We start from the raw sequence: 19805 nt of genomic DNA on the forward strand, positions 1-19805 counted from the left end.
ATTGACAGCTGAACAAATGTTTCCGCGGTTCGAACGCTCGCGCTAGGGAACGGCGGCCAGGGCGAGGCTCCGCCCCGGGCGGACCGCTGCGCCCCGCCCCCGCCGCTATCAATCCTTTGCATTCATTGGTCGGAACTACTCGTCACGCCCTGCCCCCACGTGGGTCCATCCTGTTCGGCCCCGCCCTCCTGGCTTGCCATTTGTCAGCGGTGAAATGATGGGCAGTAACACAGAACGGCGATTAATGTTCAGCCACCTCCGATTGGTTGGTGCGGCGCCCTCGCGCCGCGGGAGGGCGGAGCGCCTGGAGAGCTCCGCGGAGCGCGCGCGGGGCGAGCCGGAGACTGTAGTCAATCTGGCGTCATCTACGACCACAGTAGCCTCGCGAGGACTACATCTCCCGGGATGCTCCACGGGCCCTCCGCGGATGGTCGTGAATATGTATCAGAATGTTAATGATTAGCTGCTGCTAAATTTGGTCAAAGAAGTCACCTACACAGAGCGCGTTGTTAGAGCCGTTCCGAGCGGGCGTTCGGCTGTTGGCTGCCTTCTTCCCCCTCTTACACACTCGTGTATTATTTTGAGGTGGTGTTCGCAGAGTTTGAAAGAGAATTTTAAAAAGCCGCAAGCGTTTCGCTCTTTTATTTTTATAATCCCCTTCAATTTGGGGCTAAAAAAACAGGAAGGAAGAAAAGGAAATGAAATGTGGTAAAAGAAGCTAAAAGGTGCCTTTTAAAAGATCGTTGCTGTGAAGTGAAAAATCTCCAGAGAACCCCCAAGCGCCGCGAGACCTCTTCCGAACCAAAGGAGTTTGCGCTCGCTCTCAGGGAAGAAGCGACCATTCATTCCGAGGAATAGCAGCCAATTAAAAGACAAATAAAAAAAGTTTGGAGTGGGGCGCGAGCGAGCGGGCGGGCGGCGCTCGGCGGGCGCGGGGCTCGGCGGGCGCAGGACGGACGGTGCCCGCCGCCTTCAGTGACGCCCGCGGGGAATGCGGAGCCGGCCGCCCGCGCCCAGCCGCCGCGCCTGCCTGCCGCCCGCGTCACGCGAGACCCGCAGGCCCGGGACGCCGCCGCGGGGCCCTCGAAGCGGATGAGCCGCGCGCCTCTGCCCGGCGCAGCCAACTAAAGCGGCGTGGATGATTCGCGACCTGAGCAAGATGTACCCGCAGACGCGCCACCCGGTGAGTGGCGCCGCGCCCTCCGCCCTGTCCGCGGCCGGCCGCTCCGAGGGTGCGGGAGGCGACCGACTTGTAGCCATTTTCTTATTGTTGTCTCTGAAGCCCCGGGAAGCCGCGCGCCGCCGCTCTCCGCCCGCGCCGCTCTCCCGAGGGGGCGAGCCGGGCGGCGCGAGTCTGCGGGGCGGAGGGTGCGGGCGACCGCAGGCCGGACTCGCTCAGCTAGCTGACGGCTGCCCGACGCCATGGCGCGGCTGCCCCCGACGGGCCACTTTCGATTCCGGGTAGGGAGGGATGGGCGCGCGGGGCCGGGGGTTCGGGGCTGGGAAGAGGGGGGGTGTCAGGGGGAGCAGGCTGAGGTGCGGGTCTAGGGAGCTGAGGGAGGCCGCCTGGAGGCACCCGGACCCCTGCCGGGGAGCGAGAGGAGGGAGCCGCGCGACGACCCCCCCCCCCCCGCGCCACCACCGCGGGCTGTCCTCCCCCCACCTGCGATGTGGGCTAATTAAATATTTTATTGTTGTTCTTTAGGCACCGCATCAGCCTGCTCAACCCTTCAAATTTACAATTTCCGAATCCTGTGATCGGATTAAGGAAGAGTTTCAGTTTTTACAGGCTCAATATCACAGGTAAGGATATTGACTTTAGCTGATCCTCCTGTTTGCTTAGCTCTTGTCTACCCCCCCAACACACAAACACCACCCCCTTCGTCTTCCCCCTCCCCCCCCCAAAGGTATCACCATTTTTTTTCCCCCTGTGGGCAGAAAAGGCAAGTCAGGGCCTCTTTCCCCTTCAAGCAGGTGTAAAGAAATTAAGCATTTTCTTCTCCTGTAAACAGAAAAGGAAGCAGAACAATCGAAACAGAGGAGACTTGGAAAACGCTGAGGCCAAACTTTCGATATTGATTTATTGGGTCAGGAGAATGGCAGGTTGGGAAGATTCTGGGGCCTTTTGACTTCTTGGTTCCTTTTTACTCTATGCTTGATCCCTTCTGCCATTCCATGGCATAGCTGGAGAGCCAGGGGAAGTAAACAGTGAGCCATTTCATTACTTTTATTAAAAAAAAAAAACAAAAAAAAAACCCCAAACAATACTTTAGTCTGCGAGGCTCTCAGTCTTGGAGTGCTTTAGGAACATGTTTGTTTCATTGGATCCGTAATGGTGCAGAATTCTTACTGCATAAATGCACGAACCCAAACAAGCTGCTGGACCAGATCAACATCCCCCTCCCCCCCATGGTATTCAACTAATCTGTATTTTTTTGGGGGGGGAGGGAAAAAAAACCGACATCATTCATGAGATTGTTTTGATTCCGATTTTCATTAATCTCTTAGAATAGTAAAAGGTAAAACCTCCCCTGTGGCATTTTTGTGGACTTAGTTTTTGCTTTTGTATGTAATTATCGATGTTTATTTTCTTGTTTTAGTAAGTGAATTTAGTGAATATTTTCAACTCTGGATGAAGTTGCAGAATTAAATTGGCAAGAGTGTTTATTTCTTTCAGACATAAAGCCCTCTTTCCCAACCCCCACAGTTTATCCTTATTGAAAAGGCAAGACCAGGCTGGTTCTTGTCGCTCATTTCTCTCTCTTCCCTTTCATTACCAAAGTGCTGTTTAATATCATTGGTCTGACAATAGGAGGTGATGAATTAGAGGAAGGGATGTGAGTTTGGAGTTGAAGGATTAAGTTCTACGCTGTACTTAGATGATTTTATGTCTTGCATAGTCTGAAGCTGGAATGTGAGAAACTCGCCAGTGAGAAGACAGAGATGCAGCGGCATTATGTCATGGTAAGAAAACTGTGTCACAGATTCAAAGTGCTCATTAGCTGGGGATACTGAAAGCAAGAATACATTTTAAATTGCTGTAGGCTGCAGGATACATCACAGTGGCCCTACCAGTGTTGAGGTTGTGGGTATGTGTCCATTAGCAACCTGTAATTCTAGGTTGTTATAACTTGGCTTTGACAACCAGCTTTGATTTAAATTTTCAAAAAGTTCAGTTGCATGGGGTATAATTTTCTTTGCTTTGTTTTTACAGATTGAAAAAAAAAGGAAGAAAAAACCCCTCATTTATTTTTTGTTTAGTCACAAGCAAAATGTTTTTGTTAGTGGTTTTCTTTGTTGTTTTATTGCTCTTGCTCCAATTGTAACCAGACAGTTTTTCTATATGCTCTTAAAGTTAAATGTGTTTTATGCCTTTTAATTATTGATTTGGATAGGAAAAGACACCAGATCCCTTTTCAGAAATTTTCCCATTCATCATTGCTACTTTGTTTATATTTTTGTGTGTACGCTTTCAATTTCAATAGTGTTATTTTGGTTCTTAGGAGTGTTGATTTGAGCTGCCAGATTTTCTGTACTGTAGTTATACTTTCATTCAGACAAATCAAATCTATGTTTACAGAAGTATTATGAAGCATTTTTATGATTCAAAAGTATATTTTGTGTTGAAAGAACTTAGAGAGTAACTCATTAATTAATTTTCTATCCAGCTCTGCTGTTTTGCATGTGTGAGTAGTCCACTAAAACCAAAAACTGAACTCTGAGATAGCATCACCTTTCCCTACAGTTCTTCAAAACATCAATCAGCATTTGTGTGAGATATTTCTGCTCTGCTTAGGAATTAAGAGTCATGTGAAATCAAATTTTTATCAGACTTCTTCAACTCATTTGCTTGTGATGTTGAAACAATTGGAGAGATTAATAATGCTGAGTTTTAACATTTTCTTAGTTTTCTGAGTTTTTTTCTCTTGGGATGTGTATTAATGTGACTTCTAGTTTCTTAAAGATAGTGATTGGGCATCCTTTTTTACTTATTGACCCAGATTTTGTTGATGTTTTGGTTAAGGTAAGGGCTTTGTATTGGTTGCTTTGTTTTCCGTGTACTTGGTCATTTTGAACATACTAGAGAGATTATTGGAAAGGTACAAATTTAATTGCTTTTCTTTCTTTGACAGTATTATGAAATGTCCTATGGGTTGAACATAGAAATGCACAAGCAGGTAAGTTAATTCTTTATAATCATTTTAAGTGACAGTAAGACTTAGGCACTTAGAAGATTTGTCTAATTGTGATTTTTTTCTTTTGTACATTTGTCATTTCTTTATTTGAAAAGACTGGGAATGAGTGAGAAGGTTAGTTTTTTGCATGTGGTTCCTCATATTCCATATTGTCCTGACTTTTAATAATTTAAAGTATTATTTTTAAATCAGAATGTATATTAAACTTTTCTTCATTTTCAAAAGCCATATGCAAAATTTGAAATACATATTTTCTTTTTTTAAACAATTGCCGTGTATATTTCAGGCATCAAAATTTTATCTTACTTAAAGAACTGTCCATGGGAAATATTAATAAACAAAATTGTAAATTGTGTGAAGTCTTCATTGGATCACTATGAGAGAATAGAGAATGAGTGAACTGGGAGGATCAGAATGAAACCTGCAGAGCTATAAAAGAAATTGATGTAAAATCCTTGTACAGATCCCCAGAGGCTACTTAGTTGGGTCTTACCAGGAACTCTAGCTTTAACTTCCAAAATTTGTACAGAGTAAATGAACCTGATAGGAGGATGTGATTAGTCTTTAACCCTGGGTCTTAAAATCTAGTAATTAGTTTGGGGTTGCAGGGGAGCAAGCACTCATGGGTATATGGGTGTATGTAACTATTACAGCTACTATAGGGCTTGGTTTTGAATTTTTTTTTTTTTAAACAAGAGCCCAATTGAAATGATTTGACTTAAGTTCGCTAAATGGCAAAGATAGTATGTGTATGATAGTGTTTGGCGATGATAATTCCTCCAGGAAGCATTTCTTTGAAGTCATCTCCTCATGAAGGACTTCAGGACTCTCGCCAACCGTTTCAGAATAGATACGTGTCTATTTGCCTGCCGAGAAAGAGGCGATAGACAACTTTCTGCTTTCCGTGTCTTATTTATTTGTGGTCGGGGAGTTGTGCGTGCCCTCTAAGATTAAAAAGTGGGAGATGGCTGCCCGTCATCAGCTGTAAGAACTCTTTTTGACGGTTGTTTACCACATGGCCAGAATGCGCTCTCATCAGTAGTTCCTTTAAAAGACGGCTCTTAGACAGTAAGGCAATCAGATAGTGTTTGGAAATGAAAGTTGCGAAAAATTACACTATTTGCATTGAAGACTTTTTAAAGTTCTGTCTTACTCTGTATGCTATTTGATTATGCTAATGTTAGCGTATTGCATATGCTGTATACTAATAGATACATGGTGTAGTTTGAATGGTGCATATTTACATTTTTATTTTAGGATCATTGCCGTTTATGTTAGTGATACAAATACTGCTTCAGCAAAATGTACCCAGCGTATGGGTGTATTCTCTTTAGCTCTACCTCACAGGAATACAATTACCTGCTTACATAGTCTGGATCTTGTGCATACTTATTTATTTGTTTGTTTATGGTTTTTTATGTGCTCTCCCAAAATTAGTTTCTCTTTAAAGAATGGATTAGATTACTTCCCCTTTATCTCTCCCTTTTCTATACTTTGCCTTACCCTGACCATTTAGTATCTGGATCTCCTTGTGCTATCTGTACCTAGGTCATATAGCTATATGTGTTTCTTATTTTGATGTTGGGGGTTTCTATGAGATCCCTTAATTTTACACATTTTATATGACTATAAATTTTGTCATCTTGTCCAGCTGGCCTCAAATGCTGTCCATTTAAAATTGAGAAGAGTACACTTTGCTTTTTTTTTTCCCTTCTTGCTTTTGAATTCAATCATATCAAGAATCCCGAGGGCAGTTTATCACATTATGAAATACAGACAGCCCTGCAAACCACCTACTTATTATATTTTCTTTCTTTTTCCCCCTTAAGCACAGAGGCATATCTGTCTTTATTTGTTTTCCTGGGCAGACAGCCTTCGTTTCTCTTAGCCTCTTTTCCAGATGCACCCGCTGGATACCCTTGTAATGGAAAGCAGCAATAATGCAAGGAAGTTGCCCGGAGGCATAATTGGGCCTATTTCTCAAGATCGGTTTAGGCTTATTCACTTATTAGATTTGTGTCTCAAGGGTTCAAGAGTAGGAGTCCCAGGAGGCCTCAGAAGTACCCTAGTAATTGGTGACCCCGATATTTGAAACCTTTGTGCATATCTTTTGTTGTTGTTGTTAATATTCCTGTGTTCTTATTCGTTCATCTTGGCTGCAGCTAGCCACAGAGTATTTTTAGGGAAATTTTTTAACTAGGACTGAAAATGAAGGTTTTGAATGGCCTACGAATCTGTGACTTAGCAAATGGATCAGAGGATGCTAGTATGAAGCAGTGGTAAACAGGGAGGGTCCCAGTCCTCCCCCTCCTGTTTGCTGATGCTCATCATCAGTTGCCCTGGGTTGAGTCTGATGGAGAACCATAAAATGAAACCTATGGGGAATTTGTCATTCTGAAATGAAAGCTAATGTAATTAGTACCAATTAAAGTACATTTAGTAAATTGGATTTAATCTTAATTAAGCCTGCGTAATGTTGCCAATTTTTAACAATTATGTTTGAGAACATAATTAATTTAAATTTTGGTAACTGAGTAAATAGCATTAGTCTGGTAAAATTAGTGGGAGTTTTTTCGTTTTTTTTTTTTTTGTGGTGGGGACTCAGTGACATGACATGGAATTGAAGCATAAAATATGAATGTAGTTTTTGGTAGTTTTTAGTAGAATTGATAGAGCTGAACAGATGAAGCTGGAAAAAAACTCCAAAGAAGTTCAAGTTCAAGTAGAGTGTTCTAGGCTACAGTGGGAATTAATACTTTTACATTGTCTTCAGTTTTCATGTGAAAATGGGGTTGATAATTAGAACCTGGTTAGAAATGGCATGGAATTCATTGTGATGTTCAAAATAGAGGGTTTTTTTTTTTTTAAATGAAAGAACGTTGATTTTTCAAGAATTTCCCTGTCTGCAGGGTTTTGTTTTTTGCTTTAGACGGGATAGTTGGACCAGGGTTCTTTTGTTAGTTTCTCCTGATCCCTCTTTATATATAGTATGGCTTTCGTTGGGTCAGTGACCCTGTGCAGATGGGGTGGTGTGTACATTTGATACCACCATTAGATGCTGCTTGTTCGAATCCTTCGCCTATAGCACTATAATTGAAGAATTCCTCTCTAATGGAATCAGACTCTGGCTGTTGCCACTCTGAAATGTGGATATTGGATGTAGATTAGGAGCCATCGATGTGTGAATTCAACCTGTAGAAATGAAATAGGTGAACGTGCTGTGATGTGAAAGGGAGGAGCGGATGAGAATCACAGTTTCCTCAGTGCTTTATAATTTGAAGATCTCTTCTAAAATTTATTTGCTTAGTACTTGAATTTTAAGAATTGTCAGAAAATCTTTGGAATCTGACACCTAAAATCTAAAAGTGAAACTTGCACAATTTTATAAAGTGTTTGTCGTGTTTGCATATTCTTGTGTGTAATTTTTTTCCCCTTAAAGCAACAAAATTCTTATTTCTTCCCAAGCCATGCAAATTTCATTACAAGACTGGGCCACAACCGTTTGAGTGCTGCTGAAATATTAATTGAATAGAAATGAAAGGCCTTGCCAACTGATAGGATATCATAATCATAGCCTCTTTGGTCAATGGTAAATGATGATAAATGACATTAGGAACCTTTTAGCAAACTGTAATAACTACAAGGAGGGAAGCAGTATGGATTTGCATTATATCTGATACCCTCTAGTACCAAGTGGATTGCCAATACTGCTTGTTTAGCATTTTCTAAGGGCAATAGGATATTGATTTCTGACTTACAAGGAACAGCTCTATTTTCACCATTGAAAAGTATTGCAGGTTGTTAAGAAGAAATTGACTTGAAGAGGCCGACTGCTGCCCATCATGGAGCAAATAAAGCAAAACTGCCGAAGCATGGTGGAGCAGCGAGACGGGCCCTCAGCAATTTGTTGCTATTAATTTACCATGCTCGACAGCAAATCAATCGGCATCTACTTCATCTGCTGGAGAAAATGCTGTCCAGGGCAGATAAAAGGCTCGGCATGGTACAGAGAATAGACTGGCTTGGCCAAAAGGAGGCTGCAGTTAATGTGTAAATAAGTGAAATCAAGGCCACTGTTGCAGAGGAAGCAGTTGTTAATTAGGTTGGTGCTTTTTAGTGAACTATTTTAGAAAGCAGCCTAGGATTTGGAGAATAAGGAGAGATTTAGTGAGGTTGAAGTAATATATGACTGACTTGACATTCCAGCCTTGAGTGCACTTGATTGTAGGATGCAGTCAATTTATTTGGGGACAGTGCTTGCAGTAGAAGTCAATTTATTTAAAGTTCTGTTCAGAGCAGATTTCTTAAGATAACCTTCTTGGGGGATATTATCGATTTCTTATATATCTTTTTTTATGTTTCAATGTGGAAGCATGCTTGTAGAAGCAGGTGTCTGAATATGTAGATAGAAGTAAGTTTTTTTAAGTAGTGGCTTTTCTGAAATGAGTATGGTTAAACTTGCATATGTGGAAAAGGAAAGCATTATCAAAAATGAGGTATTTTATTTGAAAATAGCTTATAGACTCAGGAAAATTTTACTTTCAGAACTTTCTTCTGTTTTCACCCATTAGGAAATAATCTAGAATGTCTGAACAAGGGTGGATACTGCTGGGCTGGCAGGTGCTAAAGAGGCTTTGATATTCATGCATAAGCTCCAAGAGGAAGAGAAGAGAATGGGAGCTCATGTTCTTGTTTTAAGATTACTGATCCCTGATGCTATTTTGTCATGAATAGTAATGGAATAGAGGTTTTTGGTTGTGTTTTTCTTTTACTTACCTCTTTGATTTGGACGTTCTGGGGTAGGGGCCAACTTTATCCTGTGTGGTAAATCTAAATGTATGTGAATTTAAAATTATTTTCTTTCCAAAATTGCCAGAGGTTCTAGCATTGTCGCAGTTCATAGCAGGTGGCAGTTTCTTGGGCAAGACCCCAGTAAACTGTTTTTCTCAGCAAGAGGATCCAGAAGGTGAAAATTAACCCCTGAGGGTGTGTATGTATGTTGAGAGGGCTATTTCCTGAAGTCTGTGGGTTCCTCCTTTTTTTTCTTTTTTTTTGTTAGATTTTTTTTTGTGGGGGGGTTTTGAGACACCACAGGAAAATGTATTTTTTCCCCCTCACCTTAAGTAGTGGTTGGTGGAATTAAGAGTTTCCTTGCAATAGAAGTGAACGTTTATTATATATCTGGCATGTGCTTACCAAAGATCTGGGCATACTGCCAAAATTCTTTAATTCTTATAAAGATCCTAAGAAAAGGATTATGTCCAATCAAAGGGTGATTAAGCAGGGTCAGATCTGCACATGGTAATATAGTAATAGGTGGTAGGTTGGAATGATTGCCCAGGAGGCTGCCCTGTTAGGAAATGAATTGGCCATGAGTTAGAGATTCAGGCCCGAGCTCATTGCTGGAATGGAGATGCTCCTGGCTGCTAAAATAGTCTTTGATTTTTGCCCTTGAGCCCCTGAACTTTGGACTCGCACCCAGAATCCCTTGAAGAGTCTCTACAGCTGCCTGGAGTCCAAGGCTGAAACTTTTCAGGTTGGGTTCTCTGTCCAGCAGGCTGCCTCAATTGGTGAGAGCTCTGGGTAGCTTTCCCTTGGTCTACCACTTGACAGCAAGGAGAACTACTTGCTGGTTCTTGTAGGAAAGTTTTGTCTTCTCCCCAGGCAGCCTGTTTCTTGTTTACTTACGAAGGTTTCTTCTGTTTAATTTATCTTTTCCTGTGGCTTCTTAGACTGTCTGAAGACAAGGGGGCTGTTTGTTAATCATCACCTTGGGGTTTTTGAAGGGGGAGGCTGGGAGGGGAAAATATGATGTTTTGTGGCCTCTTTGTTCAGAAAGAGGTTCTTAGATGCAGGAAATCACACACAACTCAAACTTTTAAATGAAGGCAGATGTTTTTCTTTTCCTGTTGAGAATTTCTTTGTAACATTCAAAGGCATATTTCTTACTCACTGCCCCTCAGTATCTGCTTTCCATTGTTTATTTTACTTAACATTTTGATTGGCAAATTTGTTTGCATGTAGGCAGTGTAGCTCTGAGCTGTGTTGGAATAATGAGCTAGACAAAAACGAACTGCATTTTGGATGCTTCTTCAGCCTCAGTGAAGGCTCATTGTTACGTTTTTCATTTACTTTTCCTAAAATTTTGCTTTTTTCTTTGTCCTACAGAACAGCTAAAGGGAGTTGGTAATTATATGTTAAACATTTAGAAGTTCTTTGTATTTGCTTTTAATGGGAAACGTTTATTGCCTTTCATATTTGATAGCCTGGGTTCTGAATTTAGTAATAATGCTTTTGCTGGCTAGGAAGGGAAAAAGAGATATGTTTCCGAAAGGTATTTTGCTTTATCATTCTTCATACCATCTTTTAAAAATTTCAAGAGGCAGAGACACACAAATTTTCATCAGTTTGAGGTCAGTCTGTTCTACATAGTGAATTCCAGACTGGACTACACGGTGGGAACTGACTCAGAAAAATACTAATAAAAAGGGGACTGGAGAGATGGTACAGTGGTTAAGAATACATACTGTCCTGTGCCCAGTGCCCACATCAAGCAGCTCACAGCTACCTGTAACTCCAACTCTAGGGGTTATGACCCTATCTTCTGGCCTCCAGTTATCTACACTTATGTTTTCTGTGCATGCACACACACAAGTTGAAAATTTTTTAAAAGGGGGAAAAAGGAAACTCTACCCCATTCTGGTAATGGAGATGGGCTAGTGTAGTGGTCCTACACAGGTCAAGTTACCATTTTTGCAAACAAGGCTGTTGGAAAGAAGCAGAAGACAGCACATTTAGCCATAGACACTGATTTGCACAGGTGATGACTGTAAGGTTTAGGACTTGTTCAAAGTCAGTAGCCTGAAGACAGTTTATGAAATTATTCGACTTGGGGGGAAGGCCTTAGAAGTCTTAGCCAAAGTGAAAGATAGAGCTGTTTTGACTTTGACTTAGTAACAGCTGTCAGTGGGAGTTGCTTTCTGTCTGTAAAGAGGGATTTAGCTGGCCTTCATCATTGCAAATCTATATACCCCTCTGTTTTTCTTGGAAGTGACCCACAGCATTGATGCCAGGCTCTTGCTATTTCTATATCATAGAGTCAATAGTTTTCTTCAGAGCTGCAGTGTGTAACCTGTACTCCATCCAGGGACACAGATGGGCACAGTATGGATTTTCTTAGCTGGTTTGTCAAAGAAGCAGAATGGTAAAACTCCAGGACATCCTTTAGGTTTACTCTGTCCTCTGGGAGATGGGTTATCTTGTCATTTTCAGACAATTATTTTTGCTCATAAATACACAAGGATTTGTGTTGTGTAGGGGGATCTGCATCTCAGAACAAAAGCGTAACTTTTCTCCATCCAGCATTTGTATAGTCTTTCTCTGTCTGGTCAGCTCCCAATTAATGACATGGAGGCCTTTTTTCTTATGAAAGCTCAGCCTATAACTTAGGCTTGTTTCTAACTAGCTCTTATAACTTAAATTAACCCATTTATATTAATCTATGTTCTGCCACGTGGCTAGTGACTGTTACCTCTCCTACTGCACATCCTGCTCATTCGGCATCTCCTCTCTCTTCCCAGAGTTCTCTCTGCTTTGAAGTCCCACCATTACCTCCTCCCTAACTATTGGCTGTTCAGTTTTTTATTACACCAAACACAGCAATAGTTTTTCACAGTGTACAAATACTCCACAACAAGTGTTGGTTGGCTACAGGGAGTTCAGAACTCTGCAGGACCCTCCTTAACTGTGGTCACATAGGCAAGTTAGATGACGGGAGGGAAACTGGCAATAATTCTTTGACTCTGCTGCTTGCTCCTTTCAAACAGGGTCTCACTGTATAGCCTAGACCAGACTTGAATTCTTAATCCCCCAGTCTCAGGCTTCTGAATGCTGAGATTATAGCTGTGAGCCTCCACACCTGGTTTTATTCTTGTTTTTCAACTCCATATTTTGCTTCTGAAGGTTTGTAGGATCTTTTAATTGTAGATCTTAGAAAGGCCCATAAATACAACTGGAAAGAATAGTGCTGTTGAAATTAAAAATGCTAGTGCTGCGTGACACCTTTCTTTGCAGAGAGCTTAAGGCATTTTACATGTTCACCTCAGTCTTCCTGATGTTTCTGTAAAGCAGCTAGCAATCTTGGATCTCTGTGTTTGTTTAAGTAGCTTCTGTCAGTAATGTGCCCTACAGTTTGCCAAGCAGTGTCATTCCTCTGGCCTCCTTTAACAGATGACACTAAAGCTTAAGGGCTTAAGAGACTAGCCTAGTGTGACAGTCAGGAAGGATCAGCGCATGGGTGGGGATACCAGAGTTCATAAAGGTCAGCGAATACGTCTGAGGTCACATAGGAGAGCCAGTGACTGAAGGGGAAATAGAAAGTTTCTTAACTTCCCTTCTATAGTTCTCATTATTGGCCAAACTGTTTTCAAATAACAAATAATATGCTTGTTTCTGTGATGTTCTTGGCATTCTGCAACAAGAGAAGTAAGGTACTGCAGGTGCAGCCCATGAGTTTTTACACTATCGTCTTTAGTGAGAGATCTGATCTGTGTGCTTGTGCCTGAAGTTCAACTGTTCCCCCTTCCCTCCACCCTTCAGTGTCAGTGCCCTGTCCAGAAGGAGTCTGGGATCAGCAAATTGAAATCTAAAGCTAAGATCCACTTTTAGCAAAGTGTTTAATCAAACTGGCTGCTCCCTCATTCCTGAACCATGCCACACAAACAGGCTGTTCTAGGCACACACTTGTTTATTGCCTGTTTCCCCCTTCCCAGCTACCATGTAAGCTCCACTTTTAGCATTGCTTTCTGCACCACCACTGATACTGAGTGCTCATGGACTAGCTGGTGGAGGAGAGAACTACTATTTAGATAGTAGACAAGCCTCTGTGCAGTTAGTATTTTTTCAGGGTATATTTGGGTTGCAGTATAGACAACCAGTGCTGAACTTACTAGTGAAGTTTGTAGGGAAATGACATGTAGAAAGAGGAAATGAAAGCAGCTGAACATGGGGTTCAGGAATAAGAAAACAGCTAAAGTAGAATATATGTATTTTGGTGTGTTCAGTCTTTTAAAGTTGAAAACAGGAATCGTTTCTGACTGAATTTAAAATTCACTTTGAACACCATTACCAGTCAGTATATATTTGAAGAGTTCTACTATTAATAGCTGTGTCCATGTGCCTTGAATGTGCATTGATCTTAACGATGTACCCAGGTGTGTCTGACACACTTTTCTGTCAAGTCCAACTAGTTCTTTTAGAGAGTGGGGAAACTCTGGAGATGGTATTTGTAATGAAATGGCTTAGTGTTGTTGAAAGAGTGATAATTGTAAGAGTAAGCAAATTTCTGTAGTTTATTGTGCAGGTTATCTTTACTTCTTTTCTTGTAACCTTATGAAATTATTGCATTAGTATTATTTATTTCAACTTTACAACATGTGACAAGGCAGAGATGTATAGAGAGTTTAAATAACTACAATAGGATCTGCTTGACTATTTTATTTGGTTCTGAAGATGTAATTGAGGCCTTGTATATTATAGACAAGTGCTCTGTGACTGACTGAGCTACACTCAGCCCAGAAAGTTTCTTGTAAAATTTTCTTTGTGTTTTAAATTCATAATTGGTGTTAGTTCAAGAAATGTATGTCTATATAGTACTTCATATTTTACAAGATGCTTTTTTTCTTCTCTCATTTAAGTCTTGGCAGTGTCGAAATTATTCCCATCCTGTCCATGAGTAAACTAAAACACAGATGTTAGGTAACAAAAGTTCCGTAGTTAATTAGTAGATGGTTCGAATTGTTTTAGTTCTCCTAGGATCAGTGTTCAAGTTAAAGTAATGTTCATGCAGACTTGAGCAGCTATTGTCAGATATGTAGATTAAAATGTACAAGAGCTGATTTAGAGTGGCCAGGTTTTGTATTTTTTCTTTGGCATATATTATTTAGATTCTAAAATTGTATGAATAACAATATGATTTGAAATTACTTCTTCCTAGGATAAGTTGTGCAAAGGGGATATGTAGGAGTTTATTACCTGTTGTGTAACTAGCACCTGGGATTACTTCTGAAGTCAGTGAAAATGTTTGACTCTACCTGAGGTTATCTTATGGCAATTGAAGGAAGGATATGGCTGGCAGTAAGTTGGATAGCTTAAGTCCTTGGAGCTTTTGTGCCTTCATCCATCAGGAATCTTTACTTAGGAAAGGTTTGGACTATTCAGCTTAGTTAACAATGAGAGTATCATTTTAATCAAATGACATAATGGTAAATAAAATAATAGAGAAATGTTTAATCTTGGCTTTAGGATTCAAAACTTTAGTAGATATCAACTTAACAGTATAAAGGCTGAAAAAGGAAGACTATGTTTTACTTATTGCTATGTCCCTGACACTTAATGCCTGGGACCCAGCAAAGGAAGCAAATGATTATATGATGCAATAACTAAGACAGTGGCTTAACTTTTTACGTTTTCATGTATATTTTGCAACACCCCTTATTCTGAGTGTCAATTACCATGTTTTCTTTTTTTTTTTCTGAGCTCCTGGGGAAATCTTACCTTTATGATAAACAAAAAGGCCTTAGATAGGCAGTCAGAGGTTAGAGTTTATCTTACTTCTGTCAAAGTCTCTGAGCCTGGTGACCTGTGGAAAAAAAAGGGGGGGAGCTAGAAGTTAAGAATACCTACTTAATTAATGTGCAAGCCTTGGGTTCCTTTCTTACTACCACAAACAAAATGAGAGAAAAGGTAGAATTGGTTACCTTCTATGTTTAATTTTTTTAGTTTTAAACATTATTTTATGTGTGTGAGTGTTTTACCTGCATGTATATCTGTGTACCATGTGCATGAAGTACCCACAGAGGCGATAATGGTGTCAGATCCCTTAGAACTTGAGTTCCAGATGGTTTTGAGCCACCATGTGGGTTTTATGACTTGGATATGTGTCCTCTGGAAGAGCATCCAGTGTTCTTAATTACCGAGCCATCTCTGCAGCCCCTAAGTTATCTTTTAATTTTGTATTGTATGATGCCATTTCAGAAAGTTAAGGTTTAAGATGATGTTATGTAAGAGGAAATGAAATTGTTTTTATTTGCTTGTACTTCTGGTAGAAACTCTGTCTGAACAATGTTAGGATGTTGTAGACAGTTCTAATAATTATTTGTTGCTAGTGATTCATGATCTAGAACCTTCTACTATGATATGAACTATTTTGTTTATCTTTGTTTAGCAGTTATGATCACATTATAACAGTTCTTGAGTACAGTTAAAGAGATTTTCATTGAGCATCATTGATTATAAATCCAGGTTGACTGAGTGTCTCATGGGTACCAGGATGCAACATTCATTCTGATGTATTAATATGAGGAAGGGGTCGAGATAGCCTTGTTGTGCTTGAAACCCAGGTGATAAGGAATATGCAGCTGATAGATTGCAGGATTAGTATCTAGGTTCAGGAAACTGATTTCAAAGCTCAAGTTCTGAACCATTAACAATGCCTGCATCTTCAGTGAATTTTTCATGTAACTTTTTTTGGTTTTGTTTGTTTTTTTGTTTTGATGTACCTGATAGACTACTGTTGTGCTCTGCTTGAATATTACAAGGGATAGAGAACCTGATGAGGGTGTTATGTATTTATTTTTTTAATTTTGCAAGCAAGTGTGCTAACTTAGTGGATCTCCCTCCCTCCCTCCCTCCCTCTCTTCCTTTTAAAGATTTTATAGCTGGTTGCTTGCCTGGAGATCATAGGCTCTGAATAATTTTGTTTTTTTGAAGTTGAAGTTTCTAACAAGAAAGCATAGTGCCTTTTTTTTTTCCTTTTAAACCTGTGAGAATGGCTAGATGACTGCAGAACTTTTGAGCCTCTACCTGGAGTGAGGATGGGATTGGGTTTTTGGCACTTAAATGTTAATCGTATGTCCTCTACTCCCAGGGAGTATTTACTGATCTGGAGAGAAAACTGGGACACAAACAAAAATTCAGGAGCTCCTGCTTTAGAGCAGGCATCTCCAACCAAGGCCTTTCTTCAGAAGACATTTGGTGGTACACTATGATACTTGAGGTTGTCACAACTTTGGTACCACTGGTTTCTAGTGAGTGGAGGTTGGATACTGCTGAGCATCATACAGTGAATGTGACAGTCCCTACAACAAAGAGTATCCACCCTAAAATTTCAGTAGTGTTAGGGCTAATAAACAACTCCAGAGAGTAAAAAATTAATTCTGTTGCATTTTTATGTTGGGCATATTATGATTTCTTTGAGTAAGAGGTAGTCCAAGAATCAGCCTTGAATGACTAATGAAGAGTCCTTCATACTCTGCTTCCTTGAGACTTTTCTTCTCCCTTTCCCAGAGTGGTAAACACAGTGGAGTTGATGGGAGTTTTTATCAGGTTTGAATGGAAACATATTACATGACCTTTTTGTAATCATTGTTTCCCTAAAGAAAGGAAGGTAATAAAATTCTTTGAAGAATAAAAATTTTATTCTTCTGCTTCTTGTTGAATTCTTGATTTCTACCAAAAACATCAAGATGGTTGTTATGTTGTTATTATGCAAGATGGAATGCTTTTTCATGGACAATACTGGATAGTCAGTATTATGTGAGGCCCTTAGAAGGCACTAGAATTATTATTATCCTTTTGTAGGAAAGTTTGCAGAAATATTGATTTTTCAGTCATCCCAGCAATTCTGGTATGCCAGTCTGGGTAATACTAAGATAAGTATTGTAGATTGTGTCATCTGAGAATCCAACAGACCTCTTTGCTTGGTTTGCCCTAGCAGAGGGATCAGTACACATATTGCTGCAAAATCGCCCTTCTGTTCTTTCACACATGTTCTGCTTAGGGCAGAATACATCATAGTTAACTGTGAATAATCCTAATTAAATGACATTGAATCCTGAGTTTTCTCTAAATAGTTAAGGCTAAAACATGGTAAATATCAACTTGACACAAACTAGAATTATCAATTATCTGAAAGGAGGGAACCCCAACTGAGAAAATGCCGTCATAATATCTGACTATTGGGCATTTCTTTACTAGTGATTGATGGAGAAGGGCCCAGCCCATTTTGAGTGGTGCTACCCTTGGGCTGGTGATCTGGGTCTATAAAAAAGCAGGCTGGGCAAGCCGTGATGAGCAAGCTAGTAAGCAGCATCCTTCTGTAGCCTCTGCATCAGCTTTTTCCTACATGTTTGTGTCCTGCTTGACTTTTTACCCCCACTGTTTTGATGACAAACTGCTGTATGGAACTATGAGTAAAATGAACCCTTTCCTCTCCAAGTTGCTTTTGGTCATGGTGTTTCATGACTTTAGTAACCTAACTAAGACACATAATCAGTGAGCTCCTGCGGTGTCACGCCACGTTCCACAGGGTATCTCTGTGTATCCTTTGTTGTCCTGAAACCTTTTCTGTAGACCAGGCTGGTCTGCAACTCAGATATCCATCAGCCTCCTGAATGCTGGGATTAAAGCATTATCCTCTGCCCACCAAGCTCCTGAGTTTTTACTTTTTTTTTCTCCTGTAAATTCCATTGTATTGTGCTGTGAATGTGGGAGACTTAAATTACACTTAACCTAAAATAGCCAGTAAAAGGTAACAATTTCACAGCTACTCTGTTGTTTTAGCTTCTTTTTGGTGGGGTTGGGAGTGTGTGCTTATTTAGGGTTCTTGATGGAGATTCTAAGTTGTGATGTATAGAATAAACACTGTAACTCACAGGGACGGATCTGGGTCAGACAGCACATTTTTGTAAAAAATCCACATTTCCAAATGCTTGATCTAGCTGGTGTGGTAAGATTCTGCTTTAATCAGATAAAGTGAAATGGATAGAATTTTTTATTACTTTAAGCAAAAGCATTAAGTTTTTTTTTTTTCTTGTTTCAGTTGGAGATGTAATTTGGTAAGATAAAGCACATCCCTGCCTCCAAATTTCACTTTTCATTCCCTTGCTTTCTTTGGTATTTGATATTCCATACTTTACTGCTGTCTTTTTATTTGAGGTTCACGATTGCTTACATGCAACTATGCATATCCTCCTGTATACCTCAAACCATCTCTCGATTACTTAAAATACATAATTATAAGCAGTTGCCATATTGTATTGCTTAGTGAATTCTCAGAAACCATCTTTATAAATTGACATAGTTAGCTTCTTAAATTCAAATATCCAGTATTGGATTTGTAAAAGTTAAGATTGTAACTTGCAAACATGAAAAAAAAAAAGCCCCTAGCTTTGTGGGGTTGCATTATTCTTTGGAAGGGTGATTTGACAAGAGATTGTAGACCTGGACTCATGAAAGCTATGATGACTTTTATATTTTGTTGACTAACAGTTACTTAGCCTCATACTGCTACTTAGGTGGTACTTTGAGACCTGTGGAGTTAGAAGAGGTAAGAAGGCTTGTCCCCTCAGGAAATCCTATCTTTTCTCTTGATCAGTATAAACAGTACAGTGGAGACACTTGTGATAGAAAATGGAGAAGAGGTCTTCTTTCTGGTTCTGGGACTATTAGGGTGCTGTCATGGAAGGTGGTAGAAGAATTTTAAAGAGCGAAGACCTCTTAGGCCCGGAGCATTCTAAATGGGAGCCACAGAATCAAGAACGTTCTGTGTGTTTTAAGAATGATTAGCATTTCCAGTGGTAGACAAGAGACTAGTAGGAGTTGGTTTATTTAGGATGTGGTTATTATTGAAGGCCTCACATGCTAGAAAGAGTACTTGGATTGTTAAAAGAATCATAAAGAATGGGACCACATCTGTTTTGTTGGTATACTCTTCTCTGCACCTAGCTTAGGATCCAAGAGCAAATATCAGTGAATGTTGATTTGTAGTCATATGAATAGAGAGACAGCATTGATGAGGTTGTGTCTGAGTTATTTGTGTCTGAGTTATAGGAACAGTAGTAGGACTAGAAAGGAGAAGGAAACCATGTGGTATAGTAGTCATGGTTGTGGTAATGCTTTGCAGAAGACCTCAAGACACTGTCCTCTATAAGATGGGAGAGTTAGGGGACATTAGCCGAGAGACATTGAATGGGGAAAAACTGGTGTTGGGTGTATTTAGTATGAGTGTCTGGGGAAGAAGGCGTGAAAGGGTAGAAGGGAAAGGAAAGGAAGAGTTTGTTTTTTTCATTCCTCTTGTTGCTATATCTGTGCTCTTGTCTAGACTTCCAGGATTCCACTTAGTTAGTACTTGTGTTCTATACCCAGACCACAAGAGTATTAGCCAGGCAATCCTTTGTGGACAGTGATTTGGAGAACATTTCCTTTTAAGAAAAGCGTTTGACCATTGGGTGGCTTCATGTTTCTGTGAATCTTTTTTGTTTTTGTTTTTGTTTTTGTGACTGGTGCCATAATTATTATATTTATAGAAAGAAATTTTAAGTAATTTTAGTTTTAACTTCTTCCTCTTTAGAGAGATTAATGCTAATATAGGTGCAAAACCCTCTAAATTATTTGTCACCCATTGAAACTTCAACTATTCTTGCATTTCTCGTGCTTGGTGATTTTTTTCTTTTTTGATTCTTATATCCTTTGACTAACAATCCTAGATACGTGAATGATTCTTTTTGTGTTGTGAAGTCTTCAGTAAATATGAAGCTGAGTCTAAATTTG

At 40.1% G+C, this 19805-nt stretch overlaps 1 protein-coding gene across 10 annotated transcripts in view; it reads left to right on the forward strand.

Annotated features, from left to right (window-relative positions):
* Nucleotides 1–468: 468 nt before the first annotated feature.
* Tle4 (TLE family member 4, transcriptional corepressor) overlaps nucleotides 469–19805 on the forward strand; it is a 131675-nt gene continuing 112338 nt past the window's right edge. For 6 of the 10 annotated variants that reach the window (XM_087908069.1, XM_087908064.1, XM_087908070.1 and 3 more), the window contains exons 1-4: nucleotides 470–1183; nucleotides 1706–1803; nucleotides 2901–2964; nucleotides 4134–4178. In XM_087908069.1, the coding sequence (XP_087764195.1) occupies nucleotides 1139–1183; nucleotides 1706–1803; nucleotides 2901–2964; nucleotides 4134–4178 (252 nt within the window). In that variant the 5' untranslated portion in view covers nucleotides 470–1138. Of the gene's footprint in view, nucleotides 1184–1705; nucleotides 1804–2900; nucleotides 2965–4133; nucleotides 4179–19805 lie in introns of all 10 variants that reach the window. The other 4 variants (XM_087908063.1, XM_087908065.1, XM_087908067.1 and 1 more) reach the window with 1 other exon arrangement.

This window comes from Myodes glareolus, chromosome 7, assembly GCF_982192425.1.
Source record: "Myodes glareolus chromosome 7, mMyoGla1.1, whole genome shotgun sequence".
NCBI lineage: Eukaryota > Metazoa > Chordata > Mammalia > Rodentia > Cricetidae > Myodes > Myodes glareolus.